The following is a 17,991-nucleotide window of genomic DNA, read 5'->3' as shown; positions in this document are numbered from 1 at the left end:
ACCTTTTGCACCATATTAGTTTGTTTGCGAGAATATGGCAAGTGCACGTGATCCAATTGATTCACTGCACAATCGTCTGCAAGCACACCTGCTACACGCCAAGCTGCACAGCATGTACTGTTACTAACATGACTCAGTAAAATGTTTAATCCTACTGCTCTGCTGCAATTCTTGCTCCACACACTATCTTTGTTCCAAGACATGTCCTGCATGGCATGTCATTTTCTACACAAGCGTTTTAAAACATTAACACACGGATTCCAATAACTGCACACTTCCAGAGCCAAATTCCCCAATTTATTGCAAAAATTGATTAGAACAAACATTAGCTATTACATTTGGACATGAAACTAATTGTAGCATTATACAGTACCAACAGTAAATGAGTTACAGATATTTACCTACGTCAATTAAAATCACATACAATTAAGTAGCATCATTAAGCTGTGCAAATTTACAAAATAAATAAACCCAGATCTGGGTAGATAGTTAGAAGTAATTGGAAAATTATTATGACCAGATAAATACTTAAAAAGGGACGGGGGAAAGATTGATTCTCTCCCATTTGCTACACAAACAGATCAAGTATAATAGCTACACACCGCTCACAGATAAACACTTTTTGAATTTGGCAGGAATTTATATATATTCTCCAATGTCTGCTCTCTTGTCACGGAATTTGTTCCTGGCCTTCGTTCTAGCCTTGCAAATAGCAGAGTTGTAAAAGTGCTGAAAAACAGCAAATAAAAGAGCTGTAAAGCCTGTAATTGTTAGCTTTAAAAACAGTCAACACTGCATAAGTAGTATTGTTCAATATCAAATTATTACACTGATCCCAGCAATATGATTAGAAAATTTGCACACCACCTTCCACTCAAATGCTGACCTCGCAATTTCCATTTCCCCAAAGAACATTAATTGTTTGTCTTCTCATATTAAGACCTGGCCTTACCCGTTCAACTCGAGAAGTCTTGGTTGCTTTAAGAGTAGCAGCATCAAGCAAGAGTGGAGGTCCCAATTCAAAGACACTGCGCACAAATTCATTAGCCTGTTAAAGAGAAGTAGCTGTTAATTATTCCAAAATGGTTCGACCCAAGAACAATTCTTATAATCTGTACTGCAGCAATTCAAGTATATCTACATTCCATTCGTTCTCGTAAAACAGCTCCAAACACATGATACATCTAGTGAATGAATACAGCAGCAAAAAATTCTAGTATGCTTAAAAAGCCAGCACATCCTTCCCCAGTTCTATGAACTCCAAAAATAAGAGGTTCAGACAGAAACTATACAACTTTGACTCAAACTATACAAATATGCAGTCAATTGAGTTCTAAAACAGCTCAAAGTGCTGAGTCATAATGCTTTGAAAAGAATGTCACATCTGTGCCATTTCATTTGCAATTAGAAGGACTTCAACTCTGGTCATAGTCCAAAGTCCATAACTTCCACAATTCCATTCCTATCTTAACTGTGCAGTCAAGCTGCATACTTAACATCTTCCTTCTCTAAACGGGTCAAAAGCAATTTTTCATCTTCCCTTGCATGGCTTCCTGCAATAGTTTAACAGAAAGGTCATTAAGAATTACTATGGACTTCTGCCAAGCTCAAATAGCTAGTCAGTTTCCCGATGTCAGACATGCAGAGACAAGGAGAATCAATTTTAGTTAAAAAGAATGATACATGGAATATACCGCTCGAAGCAATGGCAGAGTAATACACAAAAAGTTGGAGGTACTCAGATCAGGCAGTATCTATGGAGGGGATTAAATAGCTGCCTTTTTTTTTTTAAAACCAAGAACCATACATCAGTTTTTTTGTCTTTGAGATTCATTTTTTTTACTTTAAAAGGTTGCAGTAATGAGCTGAATTTCTGCCAATTATTATTTTTAAAAAAGGCAATTTAATAACTAAAGACTGGATGAACAATATACAGTTGGCCCTCCTTATCTGCAGATTCAACCAACCGTGGATCGGGAAAACCCGGAAGTTCTCTCTCCAGCACTCATTGTTTGAGCATGTACAGACTATTTTTTCTTGTCATTATTCCCTAAACAATACAGTATAACAACTATTTACATAGCATTTACATTGTATTAGGTATTATAAGTAATCTAGAAATGACTTAAAAGTACAGGCAGTCCCCGGGTTATGAATGAGTTCCGTTCCCGAGTTCGTCTTTAAGTCGGAATTGAGGTCGGAACAAGTACATCCGATATTATTTTGCGTCAGTTAGTCAAACGTTCTTCTTAGTATATAGTACATATTTTACCTTTCTATGCCAATAAAACATTTAAGAAACATACGCATTTCAATAATTTAACCACTGCATTGCTTAGTAGCTTTCATCGGGGCCTTTCACATGCTCCATTAAAATTGTTCCGATCGTTGACCGACTGTAGCCTAACGCTTTTCCAATGACCGATGACGTTTCACCTCTTTCCAATTGCTTTAATTTTTCCACCTTATTTTCAATTGCAATCGTGATTATTTTTGTGAACAGAAATACTGCGGATTCAGAGCCTGCCGCCAGGTCCTATTGTCCTCTGCACGGAGACATGTTAAATAAAGTCCGGGGTTCCACTGGGTCCTAAAGACCACCGACTGCACTGATACATGTTAAATAAGGGACTTGAGCATCTGCGAATTTTGGTATCCGCGGGGGGGTCCCGGAACCAATACCCCTGCGGATAAGGAGGGCCGATTCCAAATACACCCAACCTACTGCACACAATTCTTACACCTCCATTAATTTTATATATAAGTGCCTCCTATTTGTGCTCCAAAAGGTAAATAAAATGCAGAAATATTGTTTCATTATATAGACATCTACTCACTTTACTCAGGTTTATTCAAAACTAAAACTGAGCAATTTGCACTCAAAAGCTGCAGTACTGGAGCTCATGTTTGAATTATGCCACGACCAGTTTCTGGTGTCTGAACAACATTTCAGTAATATGGAGGGAAGTGCTAGAAAAATCAATTTCAGTTATCAAACCACCCAGTATTTTCATCCTTAAAAACAATTTCTGTGGTAAAAGCCTACAGTAGCAGGCACTGCAGATTTTGTCTTTTAACTCAGGAAGTCCATTGCACTTCAGCATTTTCCTGCAGTAATTGCCTATCAACTGTCTAATCTCTGTGTTCAAGTTTGCAACATGCAAATTTAAAAAGGAAAAAAACTCCATTTATGTTTATTTGTGCAAAGTGGCTACCGTGCATACTCCCAAAAAAAAAAATTGGCTGTCCTAAAAACAATGCAATTATAAGTTAACACACACAAAATTCTAGAGGAACTCAACAGGCCAGGCAGCATTTACAGAAAAAGAGTAAACAGTCCACATTTTGGACAGAGACCCTTCACTAATCGACTGTTTACTGTTTTCCATTGATACTGCCTGGCCTGCCCAGTTCCTCCAGCATTTTGTGTGCATTATTTTGATCTCCAGCATCTGAAGATTTTCTCGTTTGCAATTACAAGTTATATCTTTGCTCATTTGAAACCTGCTAACCTGTAGATGGAATCTTACACCAGATGCAAGTAGCTCTTTGAAGGTTTCATATGTACGTCTTTTCACCCATGTATCAATATACATGCATTCTGGACCAAATGTAATAGTTTCAGGATCAAAGTCCCCATCCTATAAAAAACAAAAAAAATAAATAAATTGAAACAACTTGCAACATTTTGGGAGGTTGTAACGTAGACGTGCATGGCAAATTCCCAGTTTTAAGTTCAGAATTTTCAGAAAATACATAGGGCAGGAACTTAGTCAGCTTAATTGAGCATTTACATTATCTGTATAAGACAGACATCAAGTGCGAAAGTAGTTAGTCACTGATTATAATAGAGATAACCAGGATGTTACCAAAATGTGAACATTTTGTGGGGAGATTACTTTTACATAGACAGCAGTTTTCTTTAAGTTTCCACCTGTAAAAATACTCAGCGTCCAATGACATTTACTTCTAACAAAATAACAGCTTGGAAATATGTACATGCTATTTGTTTACTATGGTTACCGGATAGGAAGCACAAAAGTTAATTCAGCGCTAATATTGTTAGATAATCCATTGAAAAGCACTCTGCAGCGGATAATTGCATTCAAGTTGTAAAGCTTTCACCATTTAATACGCTTGGTAAGCCCATGAAATTAGGTTAGTGCCCAACTAGAAAATTTTTATTAAAGTGTTTAAGGATGCGTTCCACTACTGTTGAGATCATTTCTGGTACAGCACCATTCTTTGACAAATGTCTTTTTAACAACTGGAAAAGCATCCAACTCTTAACTACCACAAAGAAAGTTTTGGTAAATTTTAATTTCAGGAACCCTGGTGCTTGCATTCAATAATAAAACAAATTCTCTGCTGCCAAATAATTTAAACGCAAGTCCAAACCCCATAGATTTTTGCAAATTCTGAGAATTTTACTTAATATTGCAAAATAAGAACCACCAACCAAATGCTTTCCAAATCAGATTAAATAATTGTGAAATTAGAAAAGTTGAATAATATAAATAAAGGCAAATTCAATAATCAAAGTGGAATGGAGAAGATAGAAAGTTAGACGAAAACCAAGTTAAAAATCCCCAATAATTCAAATTTAAACTAAATGAGATACCATGTTTTTATTAATTCAATTTTAGTATCCGAGACTTTGATAATAAATTTGATATTTGCATGCAATCAATTTTCCATCTAGTTCATGCAAAGGAAATACAGAAAATTAAGACAGTAAAATTCCATTTTTATGAAGTGGTAGAACATTATTGCCACTGTTGAATAACTGAATATCTTTTCATTATTTGTTATGGAATTTGTACATGTAAGTATGACCCTCAATAGCAAATTCTAACTCACTCCTTAAAATTCCATGAGAAAATGACAAAACTCCAGAAAAAACATGGAACATTACAAGAAATATTTTAACTATTTAGTGAGAATATTACCTTTTACTGTAGATACTGTGCACTATTTAATGTGCTAGATAACGATAGACAAATAGAGTCTCTTAATATTGATGCTGATCACAGAACTAGCACTAATACCAACCCAATTCAAACTATAAATTTGACAAGTAGTGATTGTCAGAGCACAGGACAAGATAAGTCACAAAACAGACAAAGTATGAAATCTGCACCATGTGGTATAGGATTATGAAATGCATTCTCAAAAAAAAACCTCTGCTGCCCCAAATTAGAAATTCCACCAGTATGAGCTTAATTTCAGAAACAGTCATATCCTGGTTTCCTCTACTTTGTTTATAGAAATTTTTATTATTGCAGAATAAGAAACTAAAGGAAGGAGGCTGAATTAAGGAGAAATCCAAAGTTGTCATGAGTGGAAAGATGAAATTTCAAAGCCAGAAAATGAACATTTGAAAAATAAATTTACACGTGAAAAATAATTGCATTAACAATTCCAGAATTATTACCTCTACAGTCTTCAAGACATCTCTAAATACAGACCGCTGTTTCTTCCTGTCTGTTTTGGCTCGATACTTGTTACTATCTGTAGCCAGACATTTCAACTTGCAACAAAGAAGCTCCATATCTTCAAACTCAAAGTCCTGTATGGAGATATTCAACCATTAGAAAGACTTACAGTAAGGACCCTACCATTTCTGTTATAAATACTTAATGATTTAGTTATTATACAGCAATACACAATGAACTACAGAAAAAATTATTCTTGAAAGATTTTGCATCATACTGAATGATTTTTTTTAAAAAAAAGCTTTTTTGATTCAGAGTATCAAATGAGGGAACTAGAAGTGAATGCATAATTCCTGGCACTGCCATTTAGATTACGATAGTGAAGGGCAACATTTTATGGTCCATTAAGGCAAGGATAATTCAAAACGCCCAAAGCCAATTGTGCCATTCCAGCTCTTTGAAACTGCAATCCATACAAGACCCACACCCACCATTCTATGATGACACCGAATCCCACTAGTAGATTACCTTTTCATACAATGCTAGATAGGGACCAAAATTTGGACTAGGCTCACAACCTAACAGGGCATGACATGGTTTCTGGGCAGACCACTCCCTGTTAATAAGCATGGTTTGAATCTAATCAGAAGGAAGCTTTCTCCCTATGTCCACACAGAAACTCATTTGATGTGTCACACATGATTTCCAGCAATTCAAGAACACATTGCCTGCGAGGAAAGTGGGGGCTCCCACCCTAACATCAAATATTGTAACCAAGCAGCTCTGTCCTGCTGGGCCCTGTACAGATGACAAAAGCAGATGACAAAGGGTAGCTCTGACCAGCAAAAACACCATAGGATAATAGGCTTTCAATATTACAAGCTTTTTATGATTCTTTGGAAAAAAAATCAAACACCTGAAGATTATTTCACTTAAGACTAAGTGATTTAGGTATTAGTTAATCCAATTATTTTACCAAAGTCCATAGTTGATGACTAAGAGATAGAGAAAACACTTGCTTACATCATAGATATCCCTGGCCAATTCAAATAAAAGTGCCATTGTCTCTCCAGCAGCAATTCTCATATCCACGTCACCACATGAAAGAAGACAAGGAAGTTTGGGCAAATGGCTGAAATGGAAATAAAATGAGGCATTATCTTCAACAAACTAGAAATAAAAGTATCACAAACTAGATGGACAATAATAAAATTATTAATGTCATGTTTTAAATCTTTAAGATTTAAACAGTTTAACAGTTAAAGCAGTTTTGCTGGAAGATTAGCTTCCAATTTAAAATATAACCACAATTTAGAATAATGGCTTACAAGATTTACAATTTCAGTGCATAAAAACAATTCTATCACAATCCCAAATCTCATTAGCATCATTCAAATTAAAACATCCAAAAAAACCACATTTTATGGATTTTAACCAATTAACCAGAAGCTAGTATCCCCAATCTAGTGTGTGTTATCCAAGTCAAAAAAAAGCTTTCAAAAATCATTCTGCTAGAAAGCAATTAAGACATATCAACTATACATACATTTCAAATACTTTCTTCATCAATGAAGCTGGACAAATAGTTATCAGTAGTGTCCATGCTACTAATGTAGTGATATCCAATTGTGTTGTTTGGACACCAATTGTCTTATCCTGCTTCTGGTAAGATGCTGTAAAGATGCTCTCAAGGTAGGTCATTGTTAAATGCAGATCCTATTTTTTAAAAAAAGAGAAAACTATTAGTTTTAGACTTCAGTTCTGAATTTACATTCATTCTTAAAATAATCACCATGCTCACCTCAATATCATCAGCTGCAACGTAGCAACAAATAGCCAAACTTGTAGCACACTTGAAGCAAAGCAAAATTGTGTTAATATCAAAATAGTCAATTATTTCAATAAATCTTTAAGAACAAACTCTACCTACAGCTCTCCGTGACTGTACACAGACTGATTTGTCAGTAAGGATGGTCTTGAAAATGGGCCTCAGACTTTTGAAGACCTCTTCACTTTCAATGCTAGATCCCAGCTGAATGCAAAGAAGAGAAGCAACTTGGGCGGCAACACATTGTTCTTCACTTTTCCCTTTTTGTGAAAAGAGGAAAAAAACTGACTGGTAATTGATTTATAGAACAGTTGTTTCAAAAAAATTGTTCATCAAGTTAACATTATATGGACAGCTAAATTTAAATAAACTAATTGAAACATATGTATTGCATCAATACATACAAAACCAAAAATCAAGCAATATCAGAACAATTCAGCAAAGCAATACAATTGGACTTGGCATTCTAAATTCAAACACATTCAACAAATAGACCATTATTGTTCCAAGATCATCAACAATCAAGATGGGATTAGCTTAAGCAATGAGGAAACAAGATCTCCAATGTACCTTTCTTCAGACAGCGCTCAATACTGTCTGTTAGAGTCACCCTTCTTTCGAGGATAAAGTCATAAAGGAGTTTGGAAGAGAAAGCAGATTTCAATCCTTCGAGAGCAGATAGTCTGACCTTTGCACTGTAGATGCAAACATGCATTAGTTAAACATATTTTTAAAGAGATTCATCCAACAAGATCAGCAATTCCCATTCCATTAACAAATACTACTTGTACCACCAAACTCAGCTGTACAAAAAGAATTCATGTACTTCACCATAATTTGACAATTTTTAATAGAAAGGTAACAGGTTATCTTCGTGACACAAGTGAAAACCATGTATTTATCAACTGACAAAAATTATCAATAATCCAAAATGTTAGACTATTACAAATTTGAATGTCGTACTACTTAATGTAATCGTTTGGAAAGGCATTCATAGTCTAAAAGAAAAAGAGAAGTCTTTTGAAGATATGGGGAAATAATGTTTACCCCTCCACAATTTGATGTTGAAACTTAAGAGCTGGTATACTTCATTAATTATTCCTCTTCTGCTTATGGCCTTGTCATGGTGTCACAGCAATGTATCCACTGAATCTCACTAACTTCATTCAGGAGATGGGGGGGGGGGGTTAGAGAGAGAGAGAGAGAGAGAGAAGAGGAGAAAGTAGAAGCCCATTTCTTTTCAACTTCTTCCCTGGCAAATCCAATTGGCATCTAACACAATAATGAATATACAGCTCATGTTTAAGTGCCTCTGCAGCATAAAGGGGAAAAAAGAACTACTGAGTAACATCTATTTCAACTCCAAAATTGATGACTAAATCATGGTTATAAAACAATGTCTATCAAAAGAACAGTTTTTGAAGCATAGACAGTATAGTATAGATCTGAATTACCTTTTATCAAGAGTGCTGTCAATAAATCCTCTCAATTTATAGTCATAATCCTCTTGGCTTGCTTCTTCATCAAGATCTTCAACAGCTGAAAGAGATCACCTGTTTAGTCATTTGGGTCATTTAAAAATTATCTGCATTAGACAAATATGTTGAATGCATGTGTAAGATGGCCGCAATGTTTTACAATTATTGCCTCTTTTGTGTTAACTGCAAAATTTTCAATCAAAACAATTTGAGACCCACTGGGGTTGCCTCCACATTCTCAATGGAGGAGATCCAAGTGGACCAATGTTAATATACAAAATTAGAAAACTGGTTAAATTTTTTTTAAGTTGGCTCAAAAATTTAGTTCAAGTTATTAATTTGAAACTTTGTTTCAAACTGCAAGTTACATTGTCAGCATCTCAGTTATAATTGCAACAGTCATTGACAAAGATCAAGAAACAAGTAAACCCCTAGCGGTGGAGAGCTTTGGAAACTACAGGCCTAACATAACGAGTTCATAAATTATGCAAGGTGATGCTATGCAAGGAAAGCAGGTCTCAAATCCTTATTTTCCTTTGGGTGAATCAGTAGCCCTAACAACCTGTTCCACAGGTGGTAGTTAATAAAGCAATTTTGCCAATCTTGTGACTGGATTTAGTCAGTTCATGTACACCTCATTCTGAGAAAAAAAATAAACAGGAGTGTTCAGGGTCCAGAAAATCCAGTTACCAGATTTTAAAATCTACAGAGACAGGAGTTTCATAGACGTACTAGTGAGAATTCAATGGCACCTTACTTTGATCCGTTTCTGTACTATCATCAGCCAAGCTGGTAGGATCACTGAAACTGCTGCAGTGGCTCATGGTTTCAATGGATGCATCTTCATCGCTGAATGGCTGCACTGCTCGGTGCTGTCTACCTGTCAGGAGGAAATGGAAGTGATCAAGAATTGTTGCATCTACTTCAGTTGATGCTGGGTAGAAAAACAAACACACTACATTTTTATAAATTTCATCAAGTCAAATTTTATCCAACATAATACCAGAAAACCCATTTTCCTGCATTATTAAAAGCAAATAAACTCAATGCGACCTTTTTCAGACGCTGCTGTCTTCCAGTCAAACTACACAATATTGTATCAGATTACAAGAAATTACAAAACCCATATGCCATTACAAAACCTCAATTCTTGCAAATTAACATTTCTTAAACAGAAATGTCCCAATCCATTTTAATCAGACATCAATTCCTGGTACTTAAACACTTAAAAAAGTGTAGCTAAAATAACTTTCTGGGTCATGAAATGTTTGAGGTGAGCCTAGGGCAGAAGCGTCACATAAAGCAGTACAACACAAACAGAAACCTTAAGCCCACCATATTTGTGCAATGCTGCCAATCTAAACTAATCCATTTGTCTGCACATGGTCCATCATCCCAGTTCATTCACATGTCAACTAAATGCTCCTTAACATTGCTATTTTATACGCTTCTGTCATCCCCCTAGCAGGGCATTCCAGAAGCCTACCAGTCTTCTAAAAAAAACACAACTTGCCCTGTACATCTGCTCGAAGCATTCCCCTCCCCTCACCAGCTTTTGCCCTCTAGTGTTTGAGATTTCCACTTTGGGAAAAGGGCCACTTACTCAATCTGCTTGCAGTTTACACACCAATCCAAGGGAAAATACAGATGTTAAGTATTTAAAGATCTTGCCAACTTCCCATGGCTCCCTACAGAAACACCTCCCCAGGTTTTCTTGTACTTATGCACAATGCTTCGGGGTTCTACTTAATCCTCCTTTCTAAAGACATTCTGCAGCCCCCTTTAATCCTCTAATGCTCAAGTTTTTCCTGCTTTCTCATATTCCCAAGGCCTTCAGATTTCAACCCCCCCGACTAAACTTCAAATGATTGTCATCTAAACTGCCTGAAACGTAAGGACTGATTTATACTTGAGTGTCGCATCTACACCATACCCTATGCTATAGGGTGACATGCACCTCCCCAAAAAAGTACCTCACTTGTTGCAGCGATGCAGACCGCAACAACTGTAATTGGTCCACTTGCTAGCATCGCATTTCCTCCAACGCATTGCCAGTTGCTTCTTCTCCGACATGTCTGTACACCGATGCAAAATAGATAAACCAAATTGTCAAATCTACCTGCCGACATGTGGAAACATTTGACATGCATTTCCTCGTCCATGTCTCTCACAAAGTAACTCACAGTGGCATAGAAACCCCATGGCCAACTAGCGTTTTGGCGCACACCAACGCATGCTCACTACGGCGTAGAGCTACGCAGAAGTGAAAACCAGGGCTACGGCGTAGCCTATACGCACAAGTATAAACTGCCATGCTCATCTTTCATCCACACAGGAACACACTCAACCTGATCTCTAACCAGCTGGCCTTTAAAAGACTCCAACACATCAGATGTGGATTTACCCGAAGCCTCTCCCAATCTACTGCCCCCATGTTTGTGCACTGTAATTAGTGTACCCCCAACTAAACACTACCTCCTCCTACCACAAAAGGTCCAGTCTTATCCTTATCCATAACTATATCAAAATTAAGGAATTGTTACTTATCAAAATGATCAACTACCTGACAAGGATCATATCCCAATATAATCTCCACCTTCAAGTATTTCTTCAAAGATAACTTTCATAAACCTTCTTAAAGCAAAGCCCCAAATGATTCATAAATTCTGCTCAAACTCCAATTAAAGTTAGAAAACAAATTCCAGTCCCAAACATGAGCACATAAACCAGAAGGACATTACACCATAAAACCAAGGGAACAACTTGCAAAGGAACTGATCTGGCCTCAAGAAGTAGTACAGTAGTTTGTATGAACATCACTGCCTGTACACAAGCTGTGTTTTTATATATATTATTTCCAGCACCGGCTCATTTGTATTCAATATGAAGTACAGGCAGTCCCTGGGTTACAAATGAGTTCTGTTCCTGAGTCTGTCTTTAAGTCAGATTTGTACACAAGTCGAAACAAGTACATCCGGTATTATTTAGCGTCAAATGTTCGTCTTAGTATATAGTATATATTATACCTTTCTATGCATATAAAACACTTAAACGTATGTATTCCAATAATTAAACCACTGCGTTGCTTAGTAATAATTGTAGCTTTCATCAGGGCAGGGCCTTTCACATGCTCCATTATTCTCACTTTATCCTTTAAAATTGTTCCAGTCATTGACCGACTGTAGCCTAATGTTTTTCCAATAACAGATGTTTCACCTCTTTCAAAACGCTTTACTACTTCCACTTTATTTTCAATCACGATCGCTTCCCGTAAATGGAACAGAAACGCTGCGGGCAGCGGGCCTCGAGCTCTGCTGGGTCCCAAGGACCACCGCACTGAATTCCCCGGATCCTAAAGTCCATTGCACTGAGACAGGTTAAATGGGACAAGCGGGGGCTGTGCTGGGTTTGGGTATTTGATCCTCCACAATATTCTGCATGGGAATTTAAACTGGAGGTAGCAGTGTTTTTTTTTACGAGGTTGAACTGCGAGCTCGAAGTCAACCCAGCACAGATGGAGAGCGTGCTCGGAAGCAGTCTATAACTGGATCGAACTCGGGAACCTCCATTTTCAAGCCTGGCGCTGATCTCACCGCACCACCAGCCAACCGGAATGGTCTACTTCTGCACCTATTGTCTATAAGTGTTTAAACCGTGTCTTGATTAAACTTGTCCTGATGGAATTTTGTGGCTTCTGTTGGCACTCTAGTTCTGACCATCTCTGGAGACTGGCAGAGTGAGCTGTTATTTCTATCCCCCACCTGTTTACCCTTGCTGCTAAACAGTTAATTTGTGACATGTGGAAAAGTTTTTGTCCAGCTCTCAAAAGAAAGAACCCTGATAACACTTGAGTCCTCATATAGCACATTTCCTTCCAGCAGGGAGACTAGAACTCTGCATTGTATTCAGTACCAGTTTTGCAAGGTACTTACTTACAATAAGACATTAATTGTAATAAAGCTCAACCTACAGTTGCCCTTCCAAATGGCTACTCTACTTGCATGCTAACTTCATTGTTTATTATCACCATTTGCAATAACACGTTGACAGGGAAAAACTTATAGCAGCATCACAGTGATCTGTGCAACACCAAGATACCCTAGTCTAAACACAAACACTTCAATATCTCAGAATTTAAAAACTGATTTGTCCGCATTATCTTCCATTGGCAACATACTTACCTAGTTATTTTGACCACTTAATCTTCTTGTATTTCTTCCAACCCATGCTGCCACCAGCTTTGTACCACCATTACTCTTGCCTTATACACATTTGGTCCCATCATCTCAGTCAACCATAAAAATTTTAAACAGTTGTCATCCAGCATTAAACACAAAGTACACTGCAGATGCTGTGGTCAAATCAACACATACAAATAAGCTGGATGAACTCAGCAGGTCAGGCAGCATCCGTTGAAATGAGCAGTCAACGTGACAATAGACCTTGACCTTTCTTGACAATAGACTTCACCAGTTCCCCAACACCACCACACTCCTCTGGTTGGCAGAACTGATACTCACACTTAATAACTTCCCTTTTGGCTCTTCCCACTTTCTTCAGACCAAGGGTGTAGCTATGGGCACTCACAGGGGCCCCAGCTATGCCTGCCTCTTCATGGGTTATGTGGAATAGTCTATGCTCCAAATCGATACTGGTACTGCTCCCCAACTTTTCCTTTGCTACACTGACGACTACATTGGTGTTGCTTCCTGCACCCATGCTGAGCTCGTCAATTTCATTGACTTTGCCTCTAACTTTCACCCAGCCCTCAAATTCACTTGGTACATCTTGGACACTTCTCTCCCCTTTCTCCATCTCTCGGTCTCCATCTCTGGAGATAGACTGTCCACTGACATCTTCTATAAACCCACTGACTCCCATAACTACCTTGATTATACCTCTTCAGACCCTGCCAAATGTAAAAATGCTATTCCCTATTCCCAGTTCCTCCGTCTCTGCTGCATCTGTTCCCAGGATGAGGCTTTCCATTCCAGGACATCCCAAATGTCTTCTTTAAGAATCGTGGTTTCCTTTCTGCCGTCATCAAAGATGCCCTCACCCGCATCCTCTCCATTTCCCACACTTCGGCCCTCACCCTATCCTCCCGTCACCACAACAGGAACCGTGTTCCCCTTGTCCTCACCTACCACCCCACCAGCCTCCGGATCCAGCATATTATCCTCCACAACTTCCGCCACCTTCAACAGGACCCCACCACTAAGGACAACTTTCCCTCCGCGACTGCCTGGTCCACACGTCCCTCCCCACAGATCTCCCACCTGGTACTTATCCCTGTAAGCGCAAGTGCTACACCTGTCCCTACACCTCCTCTCTTATCACCATTCAGGGCCCCAAACAGTCCTTCCAGGTGAGGCAACACTTCACTTGTGAGTCTGTTGGAGTAATCTATTGCATCCGCGCGGCCTCCTCTACATCGGTGAGGCCCGATGCAGATTGGGGGACCACTTCATCGAGCACCTCCGCTCCGTCCGCAACAACAGACAGGATCTCCCGGTTGCGACCCACTTCAACTCTGCTTCACATTCCCATTCAGATATGTCCATATATGGCCTCCTCTACTGCCATGATGAGGCCAAACTCAGGTTGGAGGAGTATACTGTCTAGGTAGTCTCCAGCCCCTTGGTATGAACATCGAATTCTCCAACTTCCGGTAATTCCTTCCCTCTCCCTTCCCCCATCCCACTTTCCTCTGCCTCCTCTTCTAGCTGCCTATCACCTCTCTCATGATTCTGCCTTCTTCTACTACCCATAGTGCTTTCCCCTTAGATTCTTTCTTCACCTCTCCTGTCTATCCCCTCCCTGCTTCCCCTCCCCCACCCCTTGATCTTTCCTCTGATTGGTTTTCCACCCTCCACCCACCTTCTTTCTGAGGCCCCTGCCCCCTCCTTCTTCAGCCCTGACGAAGGGTCTCGGCCCGAAACACTGACGGCTCATTTCAACGGATGCTGCCCGAACTGCTGAGTTCATCCAGCTTGTTTGTATGTGTCCATCCAGCATTGATTCTCACAACTCATTAAAGTTTCACCAACCTAATATTGCCTACTACTTGCACTTTGTCCTCTAACACTTAATCAATGGCAAGTATTTTACTTTCAACTATACACTGTAATTTTAATAACCTGCACAGTTGCTTACCAAAGGCCTTTTCAAGGACCATTTTGTTGAATTTCCCCATGGGGATGAATAAAGTATCTATCTATCTAACTTGCTTCTCTTCGACTACAAACCTCAAAAATCAAACTACTTCTGAGATAATGTTCCTTTCTGCCGAGGTTGTTGAATGCTTCCACTTTACTATGAACATTTCACTCAATGCTGGTGTAGGTCTACCTTCAGGCGATTTTAAAAACATCTGTACACCTTTAATGGGGTTCAGACATTTTCACGGAGTAAGCAGTTGGACACTAGCCCTGCTTTTCCCCAAGGGCTTGTAAGGATGGGTAAAGAAAGCTAACAAATACATGACAAGTTGAGTTCAAAGCAATCTGATTTATTGAAATTCAGTAAGAGAAACATTCATTTCAATACCAATTGCAAAAAACAATTCACACAAAATGCTGGAGGTGTTGCTTGAATTTCCAGCATCTGCAGATTTTTCAGCAATCTGTGATTGCCTTGCAAAAAGTAATTTTTCTTTACAATACTTCAAAACTCCGTTCACTTATTAAAAAAATTAGATGTTTGTTAATATTTTATTAGAATTGGTTAAAATTTCACCTGAACCACGCCAATGTTATTTACCCTGATCAACCCATCATTCAGCTTAAGGTCGTAACTTTATCCCTCTCTTGGCCTAGTCAGGGGCATGTCGAATTCGCCTGATGAACTGTAGTCATTTTAAAAGAATTAAATGTGGGTTTAAAACTAGCTGTAACTGACTGATCGCCAGTGAAAGTGCCTAGGGAAGAGTCATTACCATGTGGAGTAACCATTACCCGCCCTGAAAGCGCCTACAATTGCCACATCCTTGCTTACATCAGCAAGGTTCGTGCCTCAGGGCCCTAACCCGAATATATACAGCGTCCAGCCACCGTGGAGCCAGGCACTTTGACCGGGTGGGCCCACATGTGGCCTGTTAGGCGGTGAATAGCCGCCGGTCGCACCATTGTCTGCCCGCCACTCGACAGGCGCCTGCTGACTCCGCTCGGCACGCCGGGAGTTGTAGTACGACCGCACCCATCCTCCCAATTAACACCGGCGCACCGTTTAAAATGAACTACAAAGACCAGAACCCATTGCTCCAGCACGCTTACTCAACATGTCCCTTCCGCTGCTCTTACCTCCACCGCCTCCCTTGTTGTTCCGCTTCTTGGATTTCGGCATTTTCCCGATTCCTTCCCCGGGAATGGCAAACGCTGCAGACGGCTACTATCCCCTCAGAATTACCGATCAGCCGATTGAAGAACACTTTTTACTGTAACGTCTTTCAGGAACCAGATGTAAATCACCAAACGGCAATAAAAAATAATAAATAATCCCAGTAGACAACGACGAACCAAAACGACTCATTTTACCACTGCATTAACTAGAGTCAGCGTAAGAGTGCCACGTCGCCTTTTATATGGCCGTGGTGACGCACGGCGCACGTAAAACGCAGGGCGAGGGGCGATGTCGGGTTTAGCCAATCAGCGCAAGGCTGTGATTCTCCGCCAGCCAGTTGGCGTCAGAGACACGTTGGCGGAAAAGAGAATGGGAATGAGTGGCGGCGAGCGTGGGAGAGTCGTGTCATTGTGCTGACCTCCCGATAGTAGTACGTGACTCAACAAATTAAGGGGGTAATTTGCAGATTTTCGCCCACTTAACGTATTAGATTAAAACGTGGAGACATTTCTCTAAAGCTGGGTAACTATAATGTCAAGTGAAGTATGGTACAAAGTGGAGCAAAGCTATATCGGCTGTTCGTATAACTAATAATGTATTCGCAAAAAGTACGTTAACTATTAACAGAGTTCCCGTTACTAAAGATCAAATGCTCCGGACTGAGTTATCAGTAATGTGGATTAGAAGGTACGAAATAAACTTAATTCTGAATTAAGATTTTATTAATCACCAGTAAAATAATCTTGACATCGTTTAATCGTTAAGAAAAATAATAAGACAACTTCATTCCTCCAGAGAAGTGGGCCATTGGGCCGGGGAATTGATGACCCCCTTCTGCAGACTGAGGAAACATTTTTTTATTCTTTCTTACTTCTCTTGTAATGTTTGTATATCTGTGCGCTTGTAATGCTACTGTGATACTGTAATTTCCTTTGGGATCAATAAAGTATCTATCTAACCATCTAAAAAAATACCAGCTGTCTTTACAAGGAGTTATTTTTGTAATTGAATGTCAAAATGATTTACTAAAGAATCTCAGCCATTCAAGTCAGTGAGATTTTTACTTACTTACTCACCCATTCGTTCCAGCCAGTGTAACAAAGCTAATTTTAAACATATGCTGCAGTTTTTGTATTACACAAATAGAAGCTTGAAAACAGATTAATAGTAAACTAAAAATGGCATTTATGCAAACCATGATGAACAGTTAATGATCGCTGAAGCAAGTGACCATGACTTTTAAACTATATTTGAGAGAAAAAAAATAGCTTATGTGTTTTGTATGAATCAACTGCCTTCAAAACTTGGACTTCTGCAACTGGATCCTCATTGGGAGACCACAGTCATTATAGATCTGTAATAGTAACTCCTCCTCTCTGACAATTAATGTAGGCACACCTCAAGGATGTGTCCTTAGCCCACTGTTCTACTGTCTCTATACTCATAACTGTGTGGCTAGACACATCTATAAATTTGCCAATAACACCACTGCTTTTGGCAGAATCTCAGACAGCAACAAGGAGTTACACAGAAGTAAGACCATATGGGGAGGAAGTACAGGAGCCTGAAGACCCATATTTAATGTTTAAACAGCGTCTTCCTTTCTGGCATCAGATTTCAGAACTGTCCATGAAACCATGAACAATATTTTCTAATTCCTCTTTTGTAATACCTACTTATTTTTGTAACTTATAGTAAATTTTACATCCCCCACTGTATTGCTGTTGCAAAACAACAAACTTCATGGCATATTTCAGTGATAATAAACCTGATTCTGATTATACATAACAATGTAGAAACTAAAATGGAAAGCATATTTAGGGAGGTGGCCGCACCACAATTTAAGCATATGATGGCAAAAAAAAAAGGACCGGGTAATCAGAGTCAACCTCACTCTCCCAACAGATTT

The 17,991-nt window shown here is 39.0% G+C and overlaps 1 protein-coding gene across 1 annotated transcript; it reads right to left on the bottom strand.

Moving 5' to 3' along the window:
* Positions 1-275: 275 nt before the first annotated feature.
* ifrd1 (interferon-related developmental regulator 1) lies at positions 276-16,310 on the bottom strand. Its single transcript, XM_073059464.1, has 12 exons — positions 16,043-16,310; positions 9,499-9,621; positions 8,718-8,802; positions 7,834-7,958; positions 7,366-7,523; positions 7,237-7,287; positions 6,982-7,151; positions 6,459-6,567; positions 5,435-5,569; positions 3,513-3,641; positions 953-1,048; positions 276-729 (listed from the first exon to the last, which is right to left on the bottom strand). Exons 1-12 carry the CDS (start codon positions 16,083-16,085, stop codon positions 640-642), a joined length of 1,314 nt encoding a protein of 437 aa, XP_072915565.1. The 5' UTR covers positions 16,086-16,310; the 3' UTR covers positions 276-639.
* Positions 16,311-17,991: the final 1,681 nt, after the last annotated feature.

This window comes from Hemitrygon akajei, chromosome 10 (genome assembly GCF_048418815.1).
Source record: "Hemitrygon akajei chromosome 10, sHemAka1.3, whole genome shotgun sequence".
Lineage (NCBI taxonomy): Eukaryota > Metazoa > Chordata > Chondrichthyes > Myliobatiformes > Dasyatidae > Hemitrygon > Hemitrygon akajei.
The sequence above is the reverse complement of the archived record's forward strand: the minus strand, read 5'-3'. Positions and strand labels throughout refer to the sequence as shown.

Bases quoted from the DNA above. Each gene is read 5' to 3' on its own strand.
- ifrd1 (XM_073059464.1), bottom strand. From the start codon at position 16,085: ATGCCGAAATCCAAGAAGCGGAACAACAAGGGAGGCGGTGGAG. The intron at 7,959-8,717 runs GTAATTCAGATC...TTGCATCTACAG, and splicing joins GACAGCACTCTTGATAAAAG to TGCAAAGGTCAGACTATCTG. The intron at 7,524-7,833 runs GTACATTGGAGA...TTTCACAAAAAG, and splicing joins TGAGCGCTGTCTGAAGAAAG to GGAAAAGTGAAGAACAATGT.